Genomic DNA, 16952 nt, shown 5'->3' on the forward strand with positions numbered 1-16952 from the left:
GACCACTCTCCCTACACTCCAGCAACTGGTATTCGGAATGTACTGCCTCCAAGTCGATTCTGACTTATGGCGACCCTATGAATAGGGTTTTCATGAGGCCAAGAGGCAGTGACTGGCCCAAGGTCACCCAGTGAGCCTCATGGCTATGTGGGGATTCGAACCCTGGTCTCCCAGGTTGTAGTCCAACACCTTAACTACTACACCACACTGGCTCCATGCCGCCTCCAACCACGCAGGCAGATCATAGCCATCGTGGCTAGTGGACATTGATAGCCTGATCCTCCATGAGTTTGCCTAATCATCTTTTAAAGCCATCCAAATTGGTGGCCATCACTACCTCTTGTGAGAGCAAATGCCATAGTTGCGCCCTTTTAAAAATGTGTGTGCACTGCAAAACTCTTGTGGTTCTCACATGGAGGTTTGGTTAGCAGTGATTACCCTTTAGGGAGCACCTCCCTTGCCTGTTTAGTTTTGCCCAAAGACGCCTTGGCAAGATCCCCTCTGCCAGGCCTCTGACATTTCCACCATGCCCAGTCACATGCAGCCCTTAACAGCTGACATGTGTATTTTCACCCTGCCTGTGTCTGCTCTGCCCCGTGTTCGGAGCTCACTGCGTAGTCCAAGACCTGCCAAACGATGCGAGAACCTCAGGCCAACACCTCAGCAACATGCCACCCCCATGGAGTCTTTCCACCTCATTAAATATTAGAGGCTCAGAGTCATAAAAACAAACTCCATTTCCCAAACAATTTGGCTCTGTTTGCACATTCCACATGCGGAATTCCTACTATGAAGAAGTGCAGAATGGGTTTCGGAAGCAAAGGAAAAGGCACCTGGTTGAACCTCCAGATCTAGACACCAGGGGTGATGTTAGGGTGCCCTGGGTCTTTTGCTCTGGGCCCAAATCTCAGGGCCCTTCTCTTGCTTTTCTGTTTATCCAAACAGCATTGCTTTCAGGGTGTGCTGCAAAGTGCCATGCTGGAAAGAGCCCAGCTGCTGGACATCTTAATTGTCCAGGAGGCAAATCTGTGTCAAGATCTGCATCCTGAGTCTACCTACCAATGCCCCTACAATGCACCGGGTGCCAGAACTTGGTATCTTTGCGCCCGAGGCAAACGACATGAAATACGACCCTAAGTCTACTTCCTATTCTGTGACATAAAAAATCAACAACAGATGTAATAAAATGATAAACCACAAGTACATTTTCAGGTTTGGATAAGACTCCATTAGTGAATATTCATGAATTATTTTCAGGAGGACCAAATTTGTTGATGACTCTCGAACTGGGATAATTGACAGTGCCTTGTGATTAACGCTTTTGACTGCTGATGATAGTCCCAGGCTATGGTCTGAAGGCACATAAGGCCAGCTCCCTGCAGAAGCTAAACAGGGTCAGGTCTGGTCAGTGCCTGGATGGGAGACCACCCGGGAAACGTATGTAAGCCACCTGGGGTTTCTATCATGGAAAGACAGGCTGGGTATAAATGTAATAAATAAATAAATAAATAGTTCTGCAGGATTTAAGCCACTCTGATACTTCAGCCACCAAATCAAATAATCTCACCTAACACATTATTAAAATAAATAGTTTTGTAAATAATGTGTATAACATAAATCATGATTTTGGTGCCCTGATGGCAAGGACCTCTCTCTCCCCACCCCCAGTTCCAGCCCTGCAATGCACACCGCCCCCCATAGCCATGGCTTTTTCAAAAAGGAACAAGAAGCTTGCAGAGGAAGATTTGCCTTCTTCAACCTCCCATGGGCTCACATTTGGCCACATTTCCCACCAGTCACAAGGTGGGGGTTTCGCAAGTCATCCAAAGCAGAAAAGAAAAGGCTGTTTCATGATCTGGGTAGCACAGCATGGCCCTGTGGGGAGAAGCAGAGTGCTATTTCAATTGCCGTAATCATGGCAGCGGCTAAATCAGAAGCCTTTGATGCCAAGTCTGCTGGAGGGCTTGTTAATGACCTCCTTGTCATGGAAAAGGAGGGTGGGGGTAGTTAGGTCAGAAAGGAGGCATGGTCAGAGAATGTGCTGATGCTCAGTCAGCCATCACCATTACTTATCCATCCCCCAAAAAGTGAGTCAGTGTGGATGGGATTTTCCAGATGCAATCTTGTTTTGGTAATCTCTCTCTCTCTCTCTCTCTCTCTCTCTCTCTCTCTCTCTCTCTCTCTGCTATTGCTGATTGCTTTTGGCAGCAGCTGAACTCTCTAACCCCACCCCACCCTGGACAGATCCATTACACCCAGGCAGCTTTACTCCTAGCATTCGTCCAGCAATAATTTGAGGTTAAATGTCTGCTAATTTCAACAAATGTGGTGGTTCTGGAGCAGAATGTGTTGAGAGATGTGGCAGGGCCAGGGTTAGGTGAGTGGGACAGGGCTTTCAAAATTCCTATGGGACAGAATATAATTTTTAGGAATCCAGTCGATCAAGTATTTTGGAAGCAAACATTGACACATGTAGTAATTTGCAAATGAAATGCCCTTAAGAATGTCTGGCAGTCTCGTGTTGGATGGCAGATGCCCGGCTGATTCCATTTCTGAACTTTTCAGTATCGTTAGCCAGTATTCTCTGACTCAGCCAGCCGGGCTCAAACATCTCTACTCTCTCAAGGTTTATTTTTGTCCCATATTAATTTTAACCATCCTGTGCTTGGTGATATTCATCCAAGGCTGAGTACTTCGACTGACAATTTTGCTAAGAGTGTTTCCAGTAGGAATCTCAGCCAGCCAGAACTTCTTCGTTTTCTCTTTTTCCTACCACTGGCTGAGCATAATTACTCAAGAACTAAATCCTGGAGAATAGCACAGATTCTTTATTACGACAGCAATTATTCCTTAGTTTTCTTCAACATTTCAAGCGTAGCCTGTGATTTGGAAGAACAGGCAGAGCAAACAAAGGGAAGGCTTCAAATTAGTCTAGCAACTATAACTTTAAAAACAGCAGCAAAGTTTCAAAAGTTCTGAAGTTTCAAGGCGATGGTTACTGCACTCCAGTCTGAAGTGAAACCTTACACTCTGGGCTGGTTTATTCTAGCTGGTACCCCAAAGCAAATTACTCCGGAGTGAATTGGGGGAGGGGGCAGCTGCACTCAAATAGGGGCACTGCGTATGTGGACCGGTATCTTCACAAAAGGGCTGGCAATGTGATCCCCCTGATTTCCATCATTGCTATGCCACTCTTTCTGCTCTCTCATCCACAGTCGACAGGTGCATGGAATGTGCCACAGGGCCGGCCCAGCAATCAGGCAGAGTGAAGCGGCCACCTCAGGCAGCTGAAGGCCACAGAGAGAACTGTGTGCCATCCAACCTGCCCAGCGCCCCCTGAGACTTCAATCCTATGCACTCCTACGGTATATAAATCTCACTGAACACAACTGGTATTACTTCAGGGTGGACAATCCGTGCATAGGACTGTATAGTTAAGAGTTGTTCCTTCAACTAGATCAGAGTGGTAAAAAAACTAGATAGGCAATTGCCTCTAACTCTCAGGTGCCCTTCTAAGGTATGCTCTAGCATAAGATGCCCTAGCCAAGGTATGCAAAACCCTTGCCTCCAAAACTTTCTCAGGAAAGGAGATGAATTTGTTTTCAAAAGTTACACTGAGACAGAAAATATTCTGTACTTTGAGGGTTATGTGCAAGGCCACAACCCTTCCTGGGTGAATGCACTCCGAAACTCAGAAGCCACCCCACACACAGCCCAGCTGGTGAGCATCAACTATGTCATAAATGTTGGAAGTGGGGCAAGAGCAACTCCTGTTTTGTTCTTTTGTTTATGTTCCAGAATGGAGGTAGAGTTAGAGTCCTCCAGATGGATAGGCTTGAGTAATTACCTTTACCTGTGATGCTCTGACTGACTTCCTTCTGTCGTTAGACTGATACGTCTTAAGGGAAACTTATCTGCCCCTCCTACTTCCATCCTTTCCTCGCTTCTCTTCTCTGACTGTCCAAGAGAGAGGAGACACCTTTGTCTCTGCTCTCTCTCGCCTAAGCCATGAGGGCAACCCCCAATCCTGGGCGTTGCGCCTCCAACTTAGTTAGTTAGTTAGAACTAGCCCTGACTTTCTATCTACTATGTATTTCTATAAATAAAGGAGTTTTTCTTATTTTACTAAGTCTCATGTTTCAGTGATCCTCATGCAGGGTAAAAGCCTGCCACTTAGGTAAACGCACACACTGGCACCCACGCATCTCAGACTGTTGCTGTTCTCTGCTTGACCAATATACAAATTTACACAACAACAATAAATCACCCTTCACCAACCTTGTGCCCTCAAAGTATTTTGGACTACACCTCCCATCAGCCTCAGCCAGCACAGAAATGCTGCCATCTGCCCCAGCATCATTTACGGCTGTGCTGGTTGGGACTGACGGGAGTTCTAGTCCAAAACACCTAGAGGGTGCAGGATGCAGAAGCATTTGGTGCTGTACACACAACATCATCCCCATTCATCCCTGTCCCACACTCTTCATTGATCTAAAGCACTTTTTGCTAGAACGGCTAAAATCTGTTTAGTGCTGAGAATGGACTTCTCAAGTGCTTGCTGCCTGAATGTATAGCCAGAGGGCCCTTCCTTGGGTGACCTCTGCTGTCACAGGGCTGTGCCCCTCCCTCTCATTTCCATGCCTCTGCATCCTTTCCCTTCCTTTTCCAGTAAAGCTGAGGATTGCTGCTTTTGCCATAGAGGACAATGGTATATGGGTAAATGGAAAGGGCAGAGGCATTTCATGGAAAACACAGGAAATCTTTGATCTTTTTCATATTTGGGGGGAGACAAAGATTCAAAAACAGTGTAGAAGCAGCCACCGCAATTAGCATGTTCAAGCATCTTGCTCGAGAGATGGAAAAGCAAGAAGCAATCTGTATATCAGTATATATCACTACACCAGCTCCAGCCCCTGTTCTTCCAATATCCTGTCTTTTGGAAGACCCATGAAAAGTAAAAATAAATTAAAAGGTTGGTGGAATGTGCAGCTACAGCAGGGCTTTATGTCTTTTCCAGCAGCATCCAGGGGCGTGGAAACATTAATGGAGGGGAGGGGAGTAGAGAAGACCAACATCCTCTAGTTGGCAAACCAGCCCACCAGTGTGTACAGATGGCGGCTTACATATGTTTCCCGGGTGGTCTCCCATCCAGGCACTGACCAGACCTGACCCTGCTTCAGCAGAGAGCTGGCCGCATGTGCCTTCAGACCATAGCCTGGGACAATTGCAAAGTACTATGTAGAAAAGCACTCTAGGGAAAAAACGACCCAAAGGCTGCGTGTGTCCACACACCAAGCCAGCACTGTATATTCTAAGGGTAGAAACACATTCACTGTCCTGCTGGTTCCAGTGCATCTCCACCTCTATTTTCTGAAAACGGGGAACACGACGCTAGTCAAATCCCTCCCCTGTAAAACCTGGGGGGAGCCACTTGAGTGCATTTTTTTTTAAAATCAGCTTCAATGAGATTTCGCAGCTGATTGGCAGATCAACCCGTTCCACCTCCAGGTGTGGCCAATGGAACCGCTTTAATCTGGCGGCTAGAGTGTTCACTGCCTAACTATTTATTTATTATTTATTTATTTATTTATTAAATTTCTATACCGCCCGACTAGCATAGCTCTCTGGGCGGTGAACAACAAATCAATACAAAATACAATAAAATCCAATAAAACATACAGCAAAATCTAGGGAGATCTAAAAACAATTACAGTACAATTTAAAACAGAATTAAGTTAGATTAAAAGCCCTGGAAAAGAGGAAGGTTTTAACCTGGCGCCGAAAGGACAACAGCATCGGCGCCAGACGTACCTCATCGGGGAGACTGTTCCACAGCTCGGGGGCCACCACAGAGAAGGCCCTAGTTCTTGTAACCACCCTCCGAGCCTCCCTGTGGGTCTGAGCTCGGAGGAGGGCCTTCGATGAAGAACGGAGTGTACGGGCAGGTTCGTATTGGGAGAGGCGTTCCAACAGGTATTGTGGTCCCACGCCGTATAAGGCTTTATAGGTCAAAACCAGCACTTTGAATTTGGCCCGGAAGCAAATTGGAAGCCAGTGCAAGCGGGCCAGAACAGGTGTTATGTGTTCGGACTGCTTAGTTCTTGTTATCAATCTGGCAGTCGGATTTTGCACTAGCTGTAGCTTCCGAACTGTCTTCAAAGGCAGCCCTATGTAGAGCGCATTGCAGTAGTCCAGTCGCGAGGTTACCAGAGCATGTAACCAGAGCATGTAACTAGAGCAGTTCTCCAGGGTTTCACACAGAGGGGCCTTTCCCATGATCTGCTAACTTCTTGTCTTCTTGGCGATCACTCGTGACCAAGTAAGATTGTCTTCCAAAATATAGTCTTTAACAATGGATCCATCTGATTCTGTATCCACCACCGATGTACCAGACCATGACTAGGGGCTTCTGTATTTCACAGTCCTGCCCCCGTCGCCATTTGCCAATCGCCATGGGACTTTTGTTATGGATGACGCCTGTGCGTGAATTTGTTTTATGTGGGGAGATCGGTGCACCACAATCAACACACAATCTTGTCAGAAAAAGGCTTTGATCCAATGCCATGGGTACCATGACGATTGGAAGTCTTTTATCTGCTGCAGCCTTCATCCGCCTTCACGGCCATTGTAACATACACATTGTTATCTTCCACCTGTTCTGCCGTTGAGGACTTTCTTGGATCGTTCTTTGTCTGGTTCCTCTCCCTTGACCTTACCACCATGGGTGACCCTGCTGGGAGTACATGACTCCCGACAGCATCGCTCACAGGGTTCATTGGAACACTCAAGCCCACTCACCACTGCAAGGTGGCAATCCTTTGTCAAATAGAGATGCCAGGTGATTGAAACTGGGACATTCAGCATTCAAAATGTGCTCTCTGTCTCTGAGTTACTGTTAACAGCTTGCATAGATGCATTTTCAAAGACCGCCCTTGCCCTTTCCAGACCTTTTTTAAAAGCCTCCAAGGAGCTCAAGGTGGCAACTTCATTCTCTCCTCTCTCCGTTTTATCCTCACAACAACCCCATGAGGTAGGTTATGTTGGAATATGTGGTTCAACTGCAACTTGTGGGTTGAGGCTGCATGGGGTTAAAAAGGGTAGCTAGAGAGGAGACCTCCTGGTTACTAGGCTAATACCTGTCCTTGATCTCCTGCTGTCTCTCCCTTCCTGCTAGACTGATATGCAGAGGATGTTGATCACATCTCCTTCCTTCTTCTTCTTTCTCGTGAGAGGGAGAGCAGACATATTCTCTTTGTCTCTCCCTCTCCTCCAAGCATGAGGGCCAACACTAGGCTTAGTGTTTGCATCTCCAACGTAGCTAGTTAGCCAGATATAGGACTCTTTCCTATCAAGCATGTACTTCCAGAAAAAAAGTAGTTATTTCTTATTTGAAAGCTTAAAGTCTCTGTCTGACTAATTTGCAGGGAACACATAAAGGCTCACTCAGTCTCTTCATTCCCAGTTTCGCCACTCTGTGACAGGTAACACCGAGACTTGATTGGCCCAAAGTCACCCAGCAAAGTTCACGGCTCAGTGGAGATTTGAACCCTGGTCTCCTAGGTCCTAACCCAACACTCTAACCACTACCCCACATGTCCACTTGTCTGCAACTTGGCAAGATTAAAAAAAAACCTGTGCTGGATCTAAATCCAGAATGGAATGCAGGAAGCATGTGATTTTAAATAGCTAGAATATGCAGAGTTCACCTTGAGAAGAAAGATTTTAAAAGGTGTGTCAGCACAAACCCAAGAGGGGAAAAAAAACTTTAGCAAGTATTCAAAGGAAGAGAAGAACTTTTCTTCTTTAATTGATAGACCTTTAAACATTCCCACAAAAAATTGCTTGTTGTTTTTGGCCAAGCATTCTGGTGACACACAGGAGGCTGCACAAGGCGCGCAGCTGCCCTTGGGCAGAAATGTTCCCTGCCAGTTCCCCCTCAGTCAGCTGTCTTCTCCTTGCTGCATACCTTTGCTCGATATGTGATGTTAGACCTCCAGATCTTCACTCCAGCAGACACAAGGACAAGGACAAGCCACAATGCCTGGACAGGAGGCCCCAGACCACGCTCTGTGGGACCTCTGTGGGACTGGGGCCAGCTTTGTGCACTCCTGAGGATGAAGGAATCTGCCTATTTTGATTCTCTATCTTTTTCATTTTTCAAAATTTTAAATTCATTTCTCCACATTTCCATAGCAATTTGTGATTTCTTTTGCTTTTTTAATCCTCGTGAAAATTCACCAGCATTTTAGTGCACCTTTCTCCTAATAAACACATTTTTATGTGCAGTTTTGGCTAACAAACACATTATTGCAAGCAGTTTCCACAATACAAGGATTTTTTTTTAAAAAATCACAAATATATCATTTTTATGCACATTTTCCCCTAGCTTATGCATTTTTGTATATATTGGGCTGTGTTTAGCTAAGTCTTACTCACAATAGACCCCAAAAATGTAATGAACCCAAGTTAGTAAAGTCTGCACACTTCAGTGGATTTACTGAGTAGGATTAGCGTTGAATCCCACCAATTGTTTCAATGGGTTTCCTCTGAGTAGGATTAGGATGAGAAAAGCAAAGTGTGATGGCTAGCTGTGTTTCAGGTCGCGTATTTGTTCAAGAAGTGTAAATGAGGTCATTTCTCATTAAACTGCAAACAAAATGGAATTTCTCCCTCACCCCTCCATTTGTCGTTGTTATATGCCTTCCAGTCGATTATGCCTCCTGTTGGAAGTCACTCATTCATAGCATCACCGTAAGTCGTAATCGACTGGAAGGCATATAACAACAACAATACTGAGAGAGACAGAAAAGTCAGGCAATTTGGGGGAGGACCTCTTTCACAGGGATTTACTGTCTGTCGTGTTGCGGACACAGTTTCCTGAAAGGATTTTCCTCAGCAGCCCTTTAATCTTCAGAATCAGGAGGTAATTGCATTCGTTGCCTCTGCACACGATCTGAAAAGGGGCCCCAATAAGGAGGAAGGCGAAACTAGGACATTCCACAGAGTCTGTCCATTTCCCTTCTCCTCCACAAGACGAAGACAATGAAAGTGTGGCTATACCCGACAGCCACCCACCTTGGGGCAGTGACTGTAGCCGGAAGTTTGGCCTAATCCCATTTCCTATACAGCTTTCAAAAAGTGAAAGCCCTGGGTTGAGATGCAGTTGGAATCCACAGCAAGACCCCATGTGTTAGAGCTGCAGGCATCTTGCAGAGAAAATAAAAGACTAACCCTTTGCTTTGCAAAAGGATCATCTGTGAAAGAGATAGACAGAGGAAGACTCGTGAGTAATGCTAATAAAGGAAATAAGATGATCCCAGCGCAAACGCTCCTTGTGGGTTTTGTAAGCGGTCCAGTCTGGGACTGTGTTGTCTCTCTGGCCTTTTTTTCACAATTTGGCCACCGCTTCAGATGGCTTTTAAAATAAGGATTAAGCCAGCCTTCACCAACCTGGTGCCCATCCAGCTGGGGCTGATGGGAGTTGTACTCCAAAACATTCAGATGAGCACCAGGTCGGCGGAGGGTGGATTACATAAATCCATAGAGGACAGTCCATGGTTAGTCACTGTGAGAACAGGATGCTGGAACAAATGGGTCTGCTTTTGTTCTGATGGCAGGTCTGTCAGGAGCTGTTAGCCATCAGAGCTATATGAAGTCCCCCTGTTCAGAAGCAGTCTACCTCAGAAGCACAGAAGCCAAAGACAGACAGGAAGGGAAAAGCTACTGCTAGCCCTTACCTGTGAGGTCCATGGAGGCCTTTGGCTAAACAGTGCTTGAAACGGAATGCTGTCTGAGACGGATCTTTGATCTGATTCAGTAACGTTTTACCTATGGCCTGGTTTAAGTCACAGGCCCGTGAGGTTGGTCCGGAAGCTGCAGCTGGTGCAAAATGCGGCGGCGCGACTGCTCACTGGGGCAGGGTATCGCCAACATGTCACCCTGCTGCTGAAAGAACTGCACTGGCTGCCCATTTGCTACCAGGCCAAGTTCAAGGTTCTAGTTCTGGTGTACAAAGCCCTATACAGGTGGGGACCAAGATACCTGAAAGACCGTCCTACCCCTTATATACCCAGCCAATCACTGCGCTCTGCAGGTGAGGGCCTCCTGCATATACAATCTTATCAGGAGGTCCGTTCTGCACAACATAGGAAATGGACCTTTAGCGTGGCTCTGTGGAATTCCCTCCCCTTAAATATTAGACGGGCGCCATCTCTGCTATCTTTTCAATGCCTACTGAAGACCTTCCTCTTTCAACAAGCCTTTTAGGTAGAGACCTTATCCCTGTCTGCATCTGTGCTGGAATTGCTTTTGAATACGTTTTTAAAGTTTTTTTTTTTTAAAGTTGTTTTGTTTTAATATGTTTTATTTTAAGATGTTTTAGAGTGTTTTTAGTGCTTTTGTTTGCCACCCTGGACTCCTACTGGGAGGAAGGGTGGGATATAAATCTAACAAATAAATAAAAATTAATAAATTTGTGCCCCCACCCCTATGTGTATTAAATCACCATCCCCAAATAATGCTAGGCATATTGTGTCACAGAGTGGTGAAATTGGGGATGGAGAGACTGAGTGAGCCTTTATGTGTGCTTGAATCTTTGCTAAAGATTACACCTTCCCTGCAAATTAGTCAGACAGAGACTTTAAGCTTTAAAATAAGAAATAACTACTTTATTCTGGAAGCACATACTTGATAGGAAAGAGTTCTATATCTAGCTAACTAGCTAATCTGGAGATGCAAACACTAAGCCTAGTGTTTGCCCTCATGCTTGGAGGAGAGGGAGAGACAAAGTCTGCTCTTCCTCTCAAGAGAAAGGAGGAGGAGGGAGGAGGAAGGAACTGGGATTAACATCCTCTGCATATCAGTCTAGCAGGAAGGGAGAGTCAGCAGGAGATCAAAGGACAGGTATAGCCTAGCAACCAAGAGGTCTCCTCTCTAGCTACCCTTTTTAACCCCTTGCAGCCTCAACCCACAAGTTGGAGTTGAACCATATATTCCAACATATTGAACCATTTGCAATTCAATGTACTTAGGAATCAGACCCTGGCCATTTCTGCTACACCTTTATACCACTACACCTGCAGTGTAGTGCAACAGATTCAACTACACCACTGTAGTGGCACTATGGCCACTGCAAGTACAGCAAGGGACAAATCCTTGGGCAAATGAGCCACAGATCCAGCCCAGGCCTTAGTAGATCCCCAGCTCCGGTGCAGGAGTGCTATAGACAACAAGCTGCCTGTACCGCAGATTGGCTACTCCTGATCCAATGCAGTTTTACCCAACCTGGTGCCATCCAAATGTTTTGAACTACAACTCCCATCAGCCTCAGCCAGCACTGGAGAAAGAGGCTGTGTATACGCCAGTGTTAATGCGCACATGCATTGCACAGATTGGATTCCTCCAAGTGTGCTTTTGTGCATGTTCATGCACACATCCACGGCAGTGGGCAGTGCTTCGTGAGGTGTGTCCACACTGTGCATTGTGGTCCCCTCTCCTCAATTAGTCCCTGAGTTCTGGAAACCTGAGGTCCAGTGTGGGCATGCACACGGATGCTTATTCATCTCTGTGCACAGCCATTTGTAAAATATATTTGAGATACAGTTTTTCCAACATACCAGACTTGCACAAAACAGCAGGTTATTTTGTTTAAAAAAATGTGTAGCAACCACCAGCAGCAGCCCACCAAAAAGCACCTCAGCAATGGAAGGAGGGGGTATGGTGATAGATGGTGCCCAGCAAAATGTCACCAGAAAGTTAAAAAAAAACACCCACACAATGTGCTTCAACATGCCCACAGTTGTGTAACATGCAATTTCATATTGGATTCCTCCCCCCCCCACTGCATTATCCACAGATCAGGAAAAAAAATCCAAACGAAATGTGTAATGGGAGAGTGCAGGTCACTACTTGAAAGAGGGCAATGTCATGTGGATAATGTGAAAAACATGCATGCACAGGAGGCACAGAGTCCTCTTTAAACGGCTTTGGGTCCACAACCAGAGACGTGTGATGCCACCGTTTAGATTACTGTAACGCACTCTACGTGGGGCTGCCTTTGAAGACTGTTCGGCAACTTAAACTGGTACAAAGAGCTGCAGCCAGAGTGCTAACTGGAGCTGGTTACAGGGACCATACAACCCCCTTGTTGCGACAGCTCCACTGGCTGCCAGTTTGTTTCCGGTCACAATTCAAAGTGCTGGTTTTGACCTATAAAGCTCTATACGGCCCAGGTCCAGGCTATTTGTCAGACCGTATCTCCCCATATGAGCCTTCCCAGGCATTGAGATCCTCAGGAGAGGCCCTTCTCTCAGTCCCAACACCTTCGCAAGCGCGATTGGTGGGGACGCGAGATAGGGCCTTCTCGGTGGCTGCCCCCAAGTTCTGGAACTCTCTTCCTAGGGAAGCACGAATGACCCCTTCCTTGCTATCCTTCCATCAGCAGGCAAAGACTTTTTTATTCCGACAGGCTTTTGGACTAGAAGATGTTTAAGATAGGGCCTCATAAAGTCTGTTGTATTGTTCTATGGTCCTATTCTTAATGTTTTAAATTGTCTTAGTATCTTAAGTGTATGTTTCCTGGTTTTAATGTCACGAATAGTTTAATTCTATTTTAATTGTATATTTTTGTATGTTTTTTTACCTATGTGTAGTTTTTATTTGTAAGCTGCCCTGAGTTCCAGTTTTGGAAAAAGGGTGCGGTAAAAACAAAGATTTTTTATTAGTAGTATTATTTGTCTGTGGCAGAGATGAGCACCTGGTAACCAGGAAGTGACCATTGTCCCCATGAAAAGGCACAAGCTCACAATTCAAACAGAATCGCCACTTCTCCAGGGACTATCATCTAAATGAACAATGATTATTCTCACACGCTTGTGACATTAGCCGTATAAAAAATATTCTATGCTGAAGTCCAAAGTAGTTTGTATTCCTTACATAGTTACAGAGTTCATTTTCTAAGTGCTCAAAACACTTGCCAAACCTTTTGTTTAGCAACCCATACCACAATCCTGTAAGGTAGACAAGCATTGCCCTCTATCACAGATCTAAGGCAGAGAGATAACGGCTTGCCTAAAGCAACCTAAGGAGTTGATTCCAGGGTGAGATTTTATCTGGAGGCTGCTCCATCCATTGCCTGGCCTTAGTCACTATTTTGCCAACTCTAAAAACTGCCCATTGTAGTCTCTGCAGAACACGTGAATGCATAAGACCAGAAGCAGAGGTAGCCATGCACTTGTAACGCCCAACACACATTTTTCCCTTCAGGACTTAATTACTCTCAGGGTAGTCCCTGTCTTGTGATATTTTCAGGTGGTATTCAACCGCACTGCAGCAAATTCAGGTTGCAGAATCGAAGATGATTTGGTGCTCTTGTACAACACACCTGTTCCCCCAAAAAACTGGACTTTCTGCACTAAAGAAAGTGATGGGAAAATGCCCTGGAAAGTGTGGGGATACAACTGCTTGATGCAAAGTCATACAACTTCCCCACAAACACATCGGAATGGATTCCCAAGGAATAGCGGACATTGTCTAGCCTCCTTACAAACAGCGTGCAAACAAGCGGCGATGAATGCTCCTGATGTTTGCTTCAGGGCATAGCGATTGTTACAGAGGGAGGGCCCTCCTCCTCACCATTTAAACTTCAGAATAAATGCCACCTTCCTCCATCTTTATTCACCTCCCACTTGCCCAAACCCTAAAGCACCCCAATCTCTTTTCCATGATGACTCATTGCCCCCAGTCTGACAGTAGCGGAGACGGTACCCCAAGAGGGCTACAGCAGGCAACCAAGGCAGACCACTAGGCCAGGTACAGCATGCCCAGGGCAGCCACAGTCAGCTCCCAGTTCAAATGGCTGTGCAGTGGGTTCATTTTCCTTCCCAAAGGTGTGACTGATCAGAACACGCACAGCAGAACCACGGTGGTGAATCCTTTCCTTTAGAATTGTTGCACAACAGACGGAAGGCATGACCCAGGGCAGAGGGGGAGATCAAACCAGGGTGGGAGCACATACTGCCGTGCCAGTGTCCTTTGTTTGGACAGCTAATGGGTTCAGTCAGTGGGCACGGGAAAGGGCTGCCTGGTTGCAGGTAACTGCCTTGCAGTCTACCCCAGAGACAGCATAGCAAGAAAGTGGGGATTTCTTCTCTGAATAACAGCAACAGAGCACCTGACACAAGAGGAGGGTGGTCCGCAGAACGATTAAAGGGACTGGTATTAATGTGGCCACTGCAGATGGCTAAATGCTCACGGGGAAGAGGCTGGGGGTGAATGTTCTCTCAGGAGACATTGGCATGCCTGACTGGAGGCTCGCATACATGCGCCAAGCACCTGTGGAGGAAAGCACTACTAGGCCCCTGTTGTGAAGGATGGGAAGTTCAGTGATGCTGGGTGTTGATGACAGAGGCGGCCTGTGAGCGACCAGCATTTGGGTGGGTCGCTGTGTGAACACAGAGCTTTCAACATCCGGGTTTTACTGAACAGAAGGGTGGGGATGGGATGCCAATAGACCGGGTACGAGAAAATGGCTCATTTGCATCCACTCCCCGGAGAAGAGCACAACTGGGTGGAACAAATATTAGGGGATAAATAAATAACTATTGGGGGGGGTGTCTCTGTAGTGAGAGGATCTGCCTCTGTCCTAAGCAAGACTGCCTTTTCTTTGGGGAAGAGTGGGCCTTTCCTGACACCTCAACAGGAGAGGGAAGCGGCTGGGATTCCAGGCGCGCGCCTGTCAGGGAGGGAGGAGGGCACGGGGTGGGCCACAACCGGGAGGGGTCCCGCCCTCTTGCCTGGATGGGGAGATATAGGAAACGGCGGGGACGGGCGGGAGAGGGACACGCATCAGGGTCTGCCGCTGTAATGTTTTCACTGTCATGTTTTATTCTTAAATTGTTGTAATTTACCTTGGGACATCGTGGTGAAAAGATGACAAAACAACAACAGTTTATGATGACGATGAAAGCAGCCGGGAACCCGCTATGGGGTGGGGGCGGGGGGCGACAGGCTTGGGTAGATTGACCTCCCTTACCTGGATGTAGGCCCTCTGGAGGTAGCTGTAGGGCACCCGGCGCTGGAAATCCGCGCGGACCTCCTCGTTGGCGACGTGCCGGGAGTCGGCGCCGAGACGCGCGCCTTGGCGGCAGGAGCGCAGGCAGTGCGCCCGGCGGAGCAGCGCGGCGAAGACGGGCAGGTCCCGGAGGGCGGCATCTTCGGCGGCGGGGGCCGAGAGCGGCGCCTCCCGACGGCAGCGCACCCCGCAGCCCAGGCGCGTCTCCCGCAGGCGGCGCTCGGCGCTCAGCGCCCGCTCCAAGCAGCGCACGGAGCCGGCGAAGTCCCCCCGCGAGTGCGCCTCCACGCCGGCCGTGTAGAGCGCGTCGTAGGGCGGCCCGGGCTCTGGCCCCGGGGGGCATGCCGGCGGCTCCCCGGCCCCCGACGCCCCCAGCAGCAGCAGCAGCAGCAGCAGCAGGAGCTCGGGGGCCATCCCCGCCTCGCCCTCTGTGCTGGGGGGCTCCGTGGAGGCTGGGAGCCGAAGAGAGCAAACGGAGCGGGCAGGTGGCGAAGGCAGAGGTCAAGAGCCGGGGCTGTGACGGGGCGGGTGGCGGAGGGATGAGTCTGGTTGATGATGGGGAAGGCGAAAGGTTGCTTTGCGCCGCAGGCTCGGGTTGCTGGTCCGCGCTCAGCCCTCGACAGGCAGGAGCTGAGCGCGGCGGTCGAGAGGCGGCGTGGAGCAGGAGCCCTCCCCCTCCGGGTTTCCCCTCCGCCAAGGAGACGGAATCGGGAATTCCGCCGCGGGGGGCGCGCGGGGGAGAGGAGTGGTCAGTGCACGGACGGGAAGCGGCTTCCCCAGCGGCCAGGGGAGGAGCCCGCCAGGAGCCGCGTGGCGAGACCTCCGTCGGCTGCGCCAAAGTCGCTCGCTGGCTGCTGTGCGGGAACCGGCGGCGCTGGCAGGGCCGGGCGCGACACCTCGGCGTTCAGCTCAGCGGCTGGCTGGCCGGCCGGCCTGCTTCGCCCTCCTCTGCTCGCTCGGGGACTGCCTGGCCTGGCGCCGGGCGGGGAGGGAGAGGGAGAAGGCGGAGCGGGCGGAGACGGTCGGGAGCTGCCCCTGCTGTCGGCGGGGAAACCTCGGCAAGAGGCGGCTGAGGGCGCGAGTCGCCGGCCCGGCTGCGTGCCTCGAGGAACGGGATGCCCCTCGTTCCCAGGGCAGGACCCGCCCCGCGCCTCCTTTGGCCCCGCGCCCCTGCACAGGGACGGACGTGATGGGGCATGGCGGGGGAGGGAGAGAAGGCGACGGGTGGACGCAATAAAGGAGGAGGCGGAGGAGGAATTTGCAAGCGCACCGCTCGCCACGAGCGCCCGGATCCCGTTCTACCCGGGAAGGCGCTCTCCGGGGTTTAAGACAGGGAGTCATCTCCAGCCACATCTGGAGATGCCGGGCTGGGGTTGAACCTGGGACCTTCTCACGGCCGCGCCGGTGCTCTGCCACCGAGCCAGGGCCCAAGATAAAGACGCGCGACTGCAATCAGTGGCAACCATTTCTGAAATAACGAAGGGATGTTTTGGAAAAACCTCGTAGAATGCGGAGTGAAAACGCTCTGCAGGAGCGTCAGGCCTTCAGAGGGAACTCCCGGCTACAGGAACTGGCTCTGAGGACTCTGAAGGCCTTTGTTTAAATATATATATTTAAAGCAGATCGTGCTTTTGACTCAGAAAGAGTTTCTAGCATCATTGGAATAGATCCCTTTGCCCCCCCCCGGGGGTGGAAGTAAGGAAAAGCACAATCCTGAAGTGCCTGGCAAGTAATAAGGGCTTCATCTGAAGTCTGTACACCTTGCCCAGGAGCCTGTGAATTCAGCCCCAGATTGACCTTTTAGTTAAGGGCTGAGAACCCAATGGAATAATCAGGAGGGCTAGCTAGGAGTACACATTCCCCTCCCTCCCACACAGTGAGC

General features: G+C 48.9%; 1 protein-coding gene across 3 annotated transcripts in view; it reads right to left on the bottom strand.

Annotated features, from left to right (window-relative positions):
- The window catches only part of P3H2 (prolyl 3-hydroxylase 2), a 164526-nt gene extending 148338 nt beyond the window's left edge, over positions 1-16188 (bottom strand). The window contains exon 1 of one of the 3 annotated variants that reach the window (XM_061637620.1): positions 15032-16188. In XM_061637620.1, the coding sequence (XP_061493604.1) occupies positions 15032-15484 (453 nt within the window). In that variant the 5' untranslated portion in view covers positions 15485-16188. The remainder of the gene's footprint in view (positions 1-15031) is intronic. The other 2 variants (XM_061637617.1, XM_061637618.1) reach the window with 2 other exon arrangements.
- Positions 16189-16952: the final 764 nt, after the last annotated feature.

Source organism: Rhineura floridana, chromosome 7 (genome assembly GCF_030035675.1).
Source record: "Rhineura floridana isolate rRhiFlo1 chromosome 7, rRhiFlo1.hap2, whole genome shotgun sequence".
In the NCBI taxonomy this organism is placed as follows: domain Eukaryota; kingdom Metazoa; phylum Chordata; class Lepidosauria; order Squamata; family Rhineuridae; genus Rhineura; species Rhineura floridana.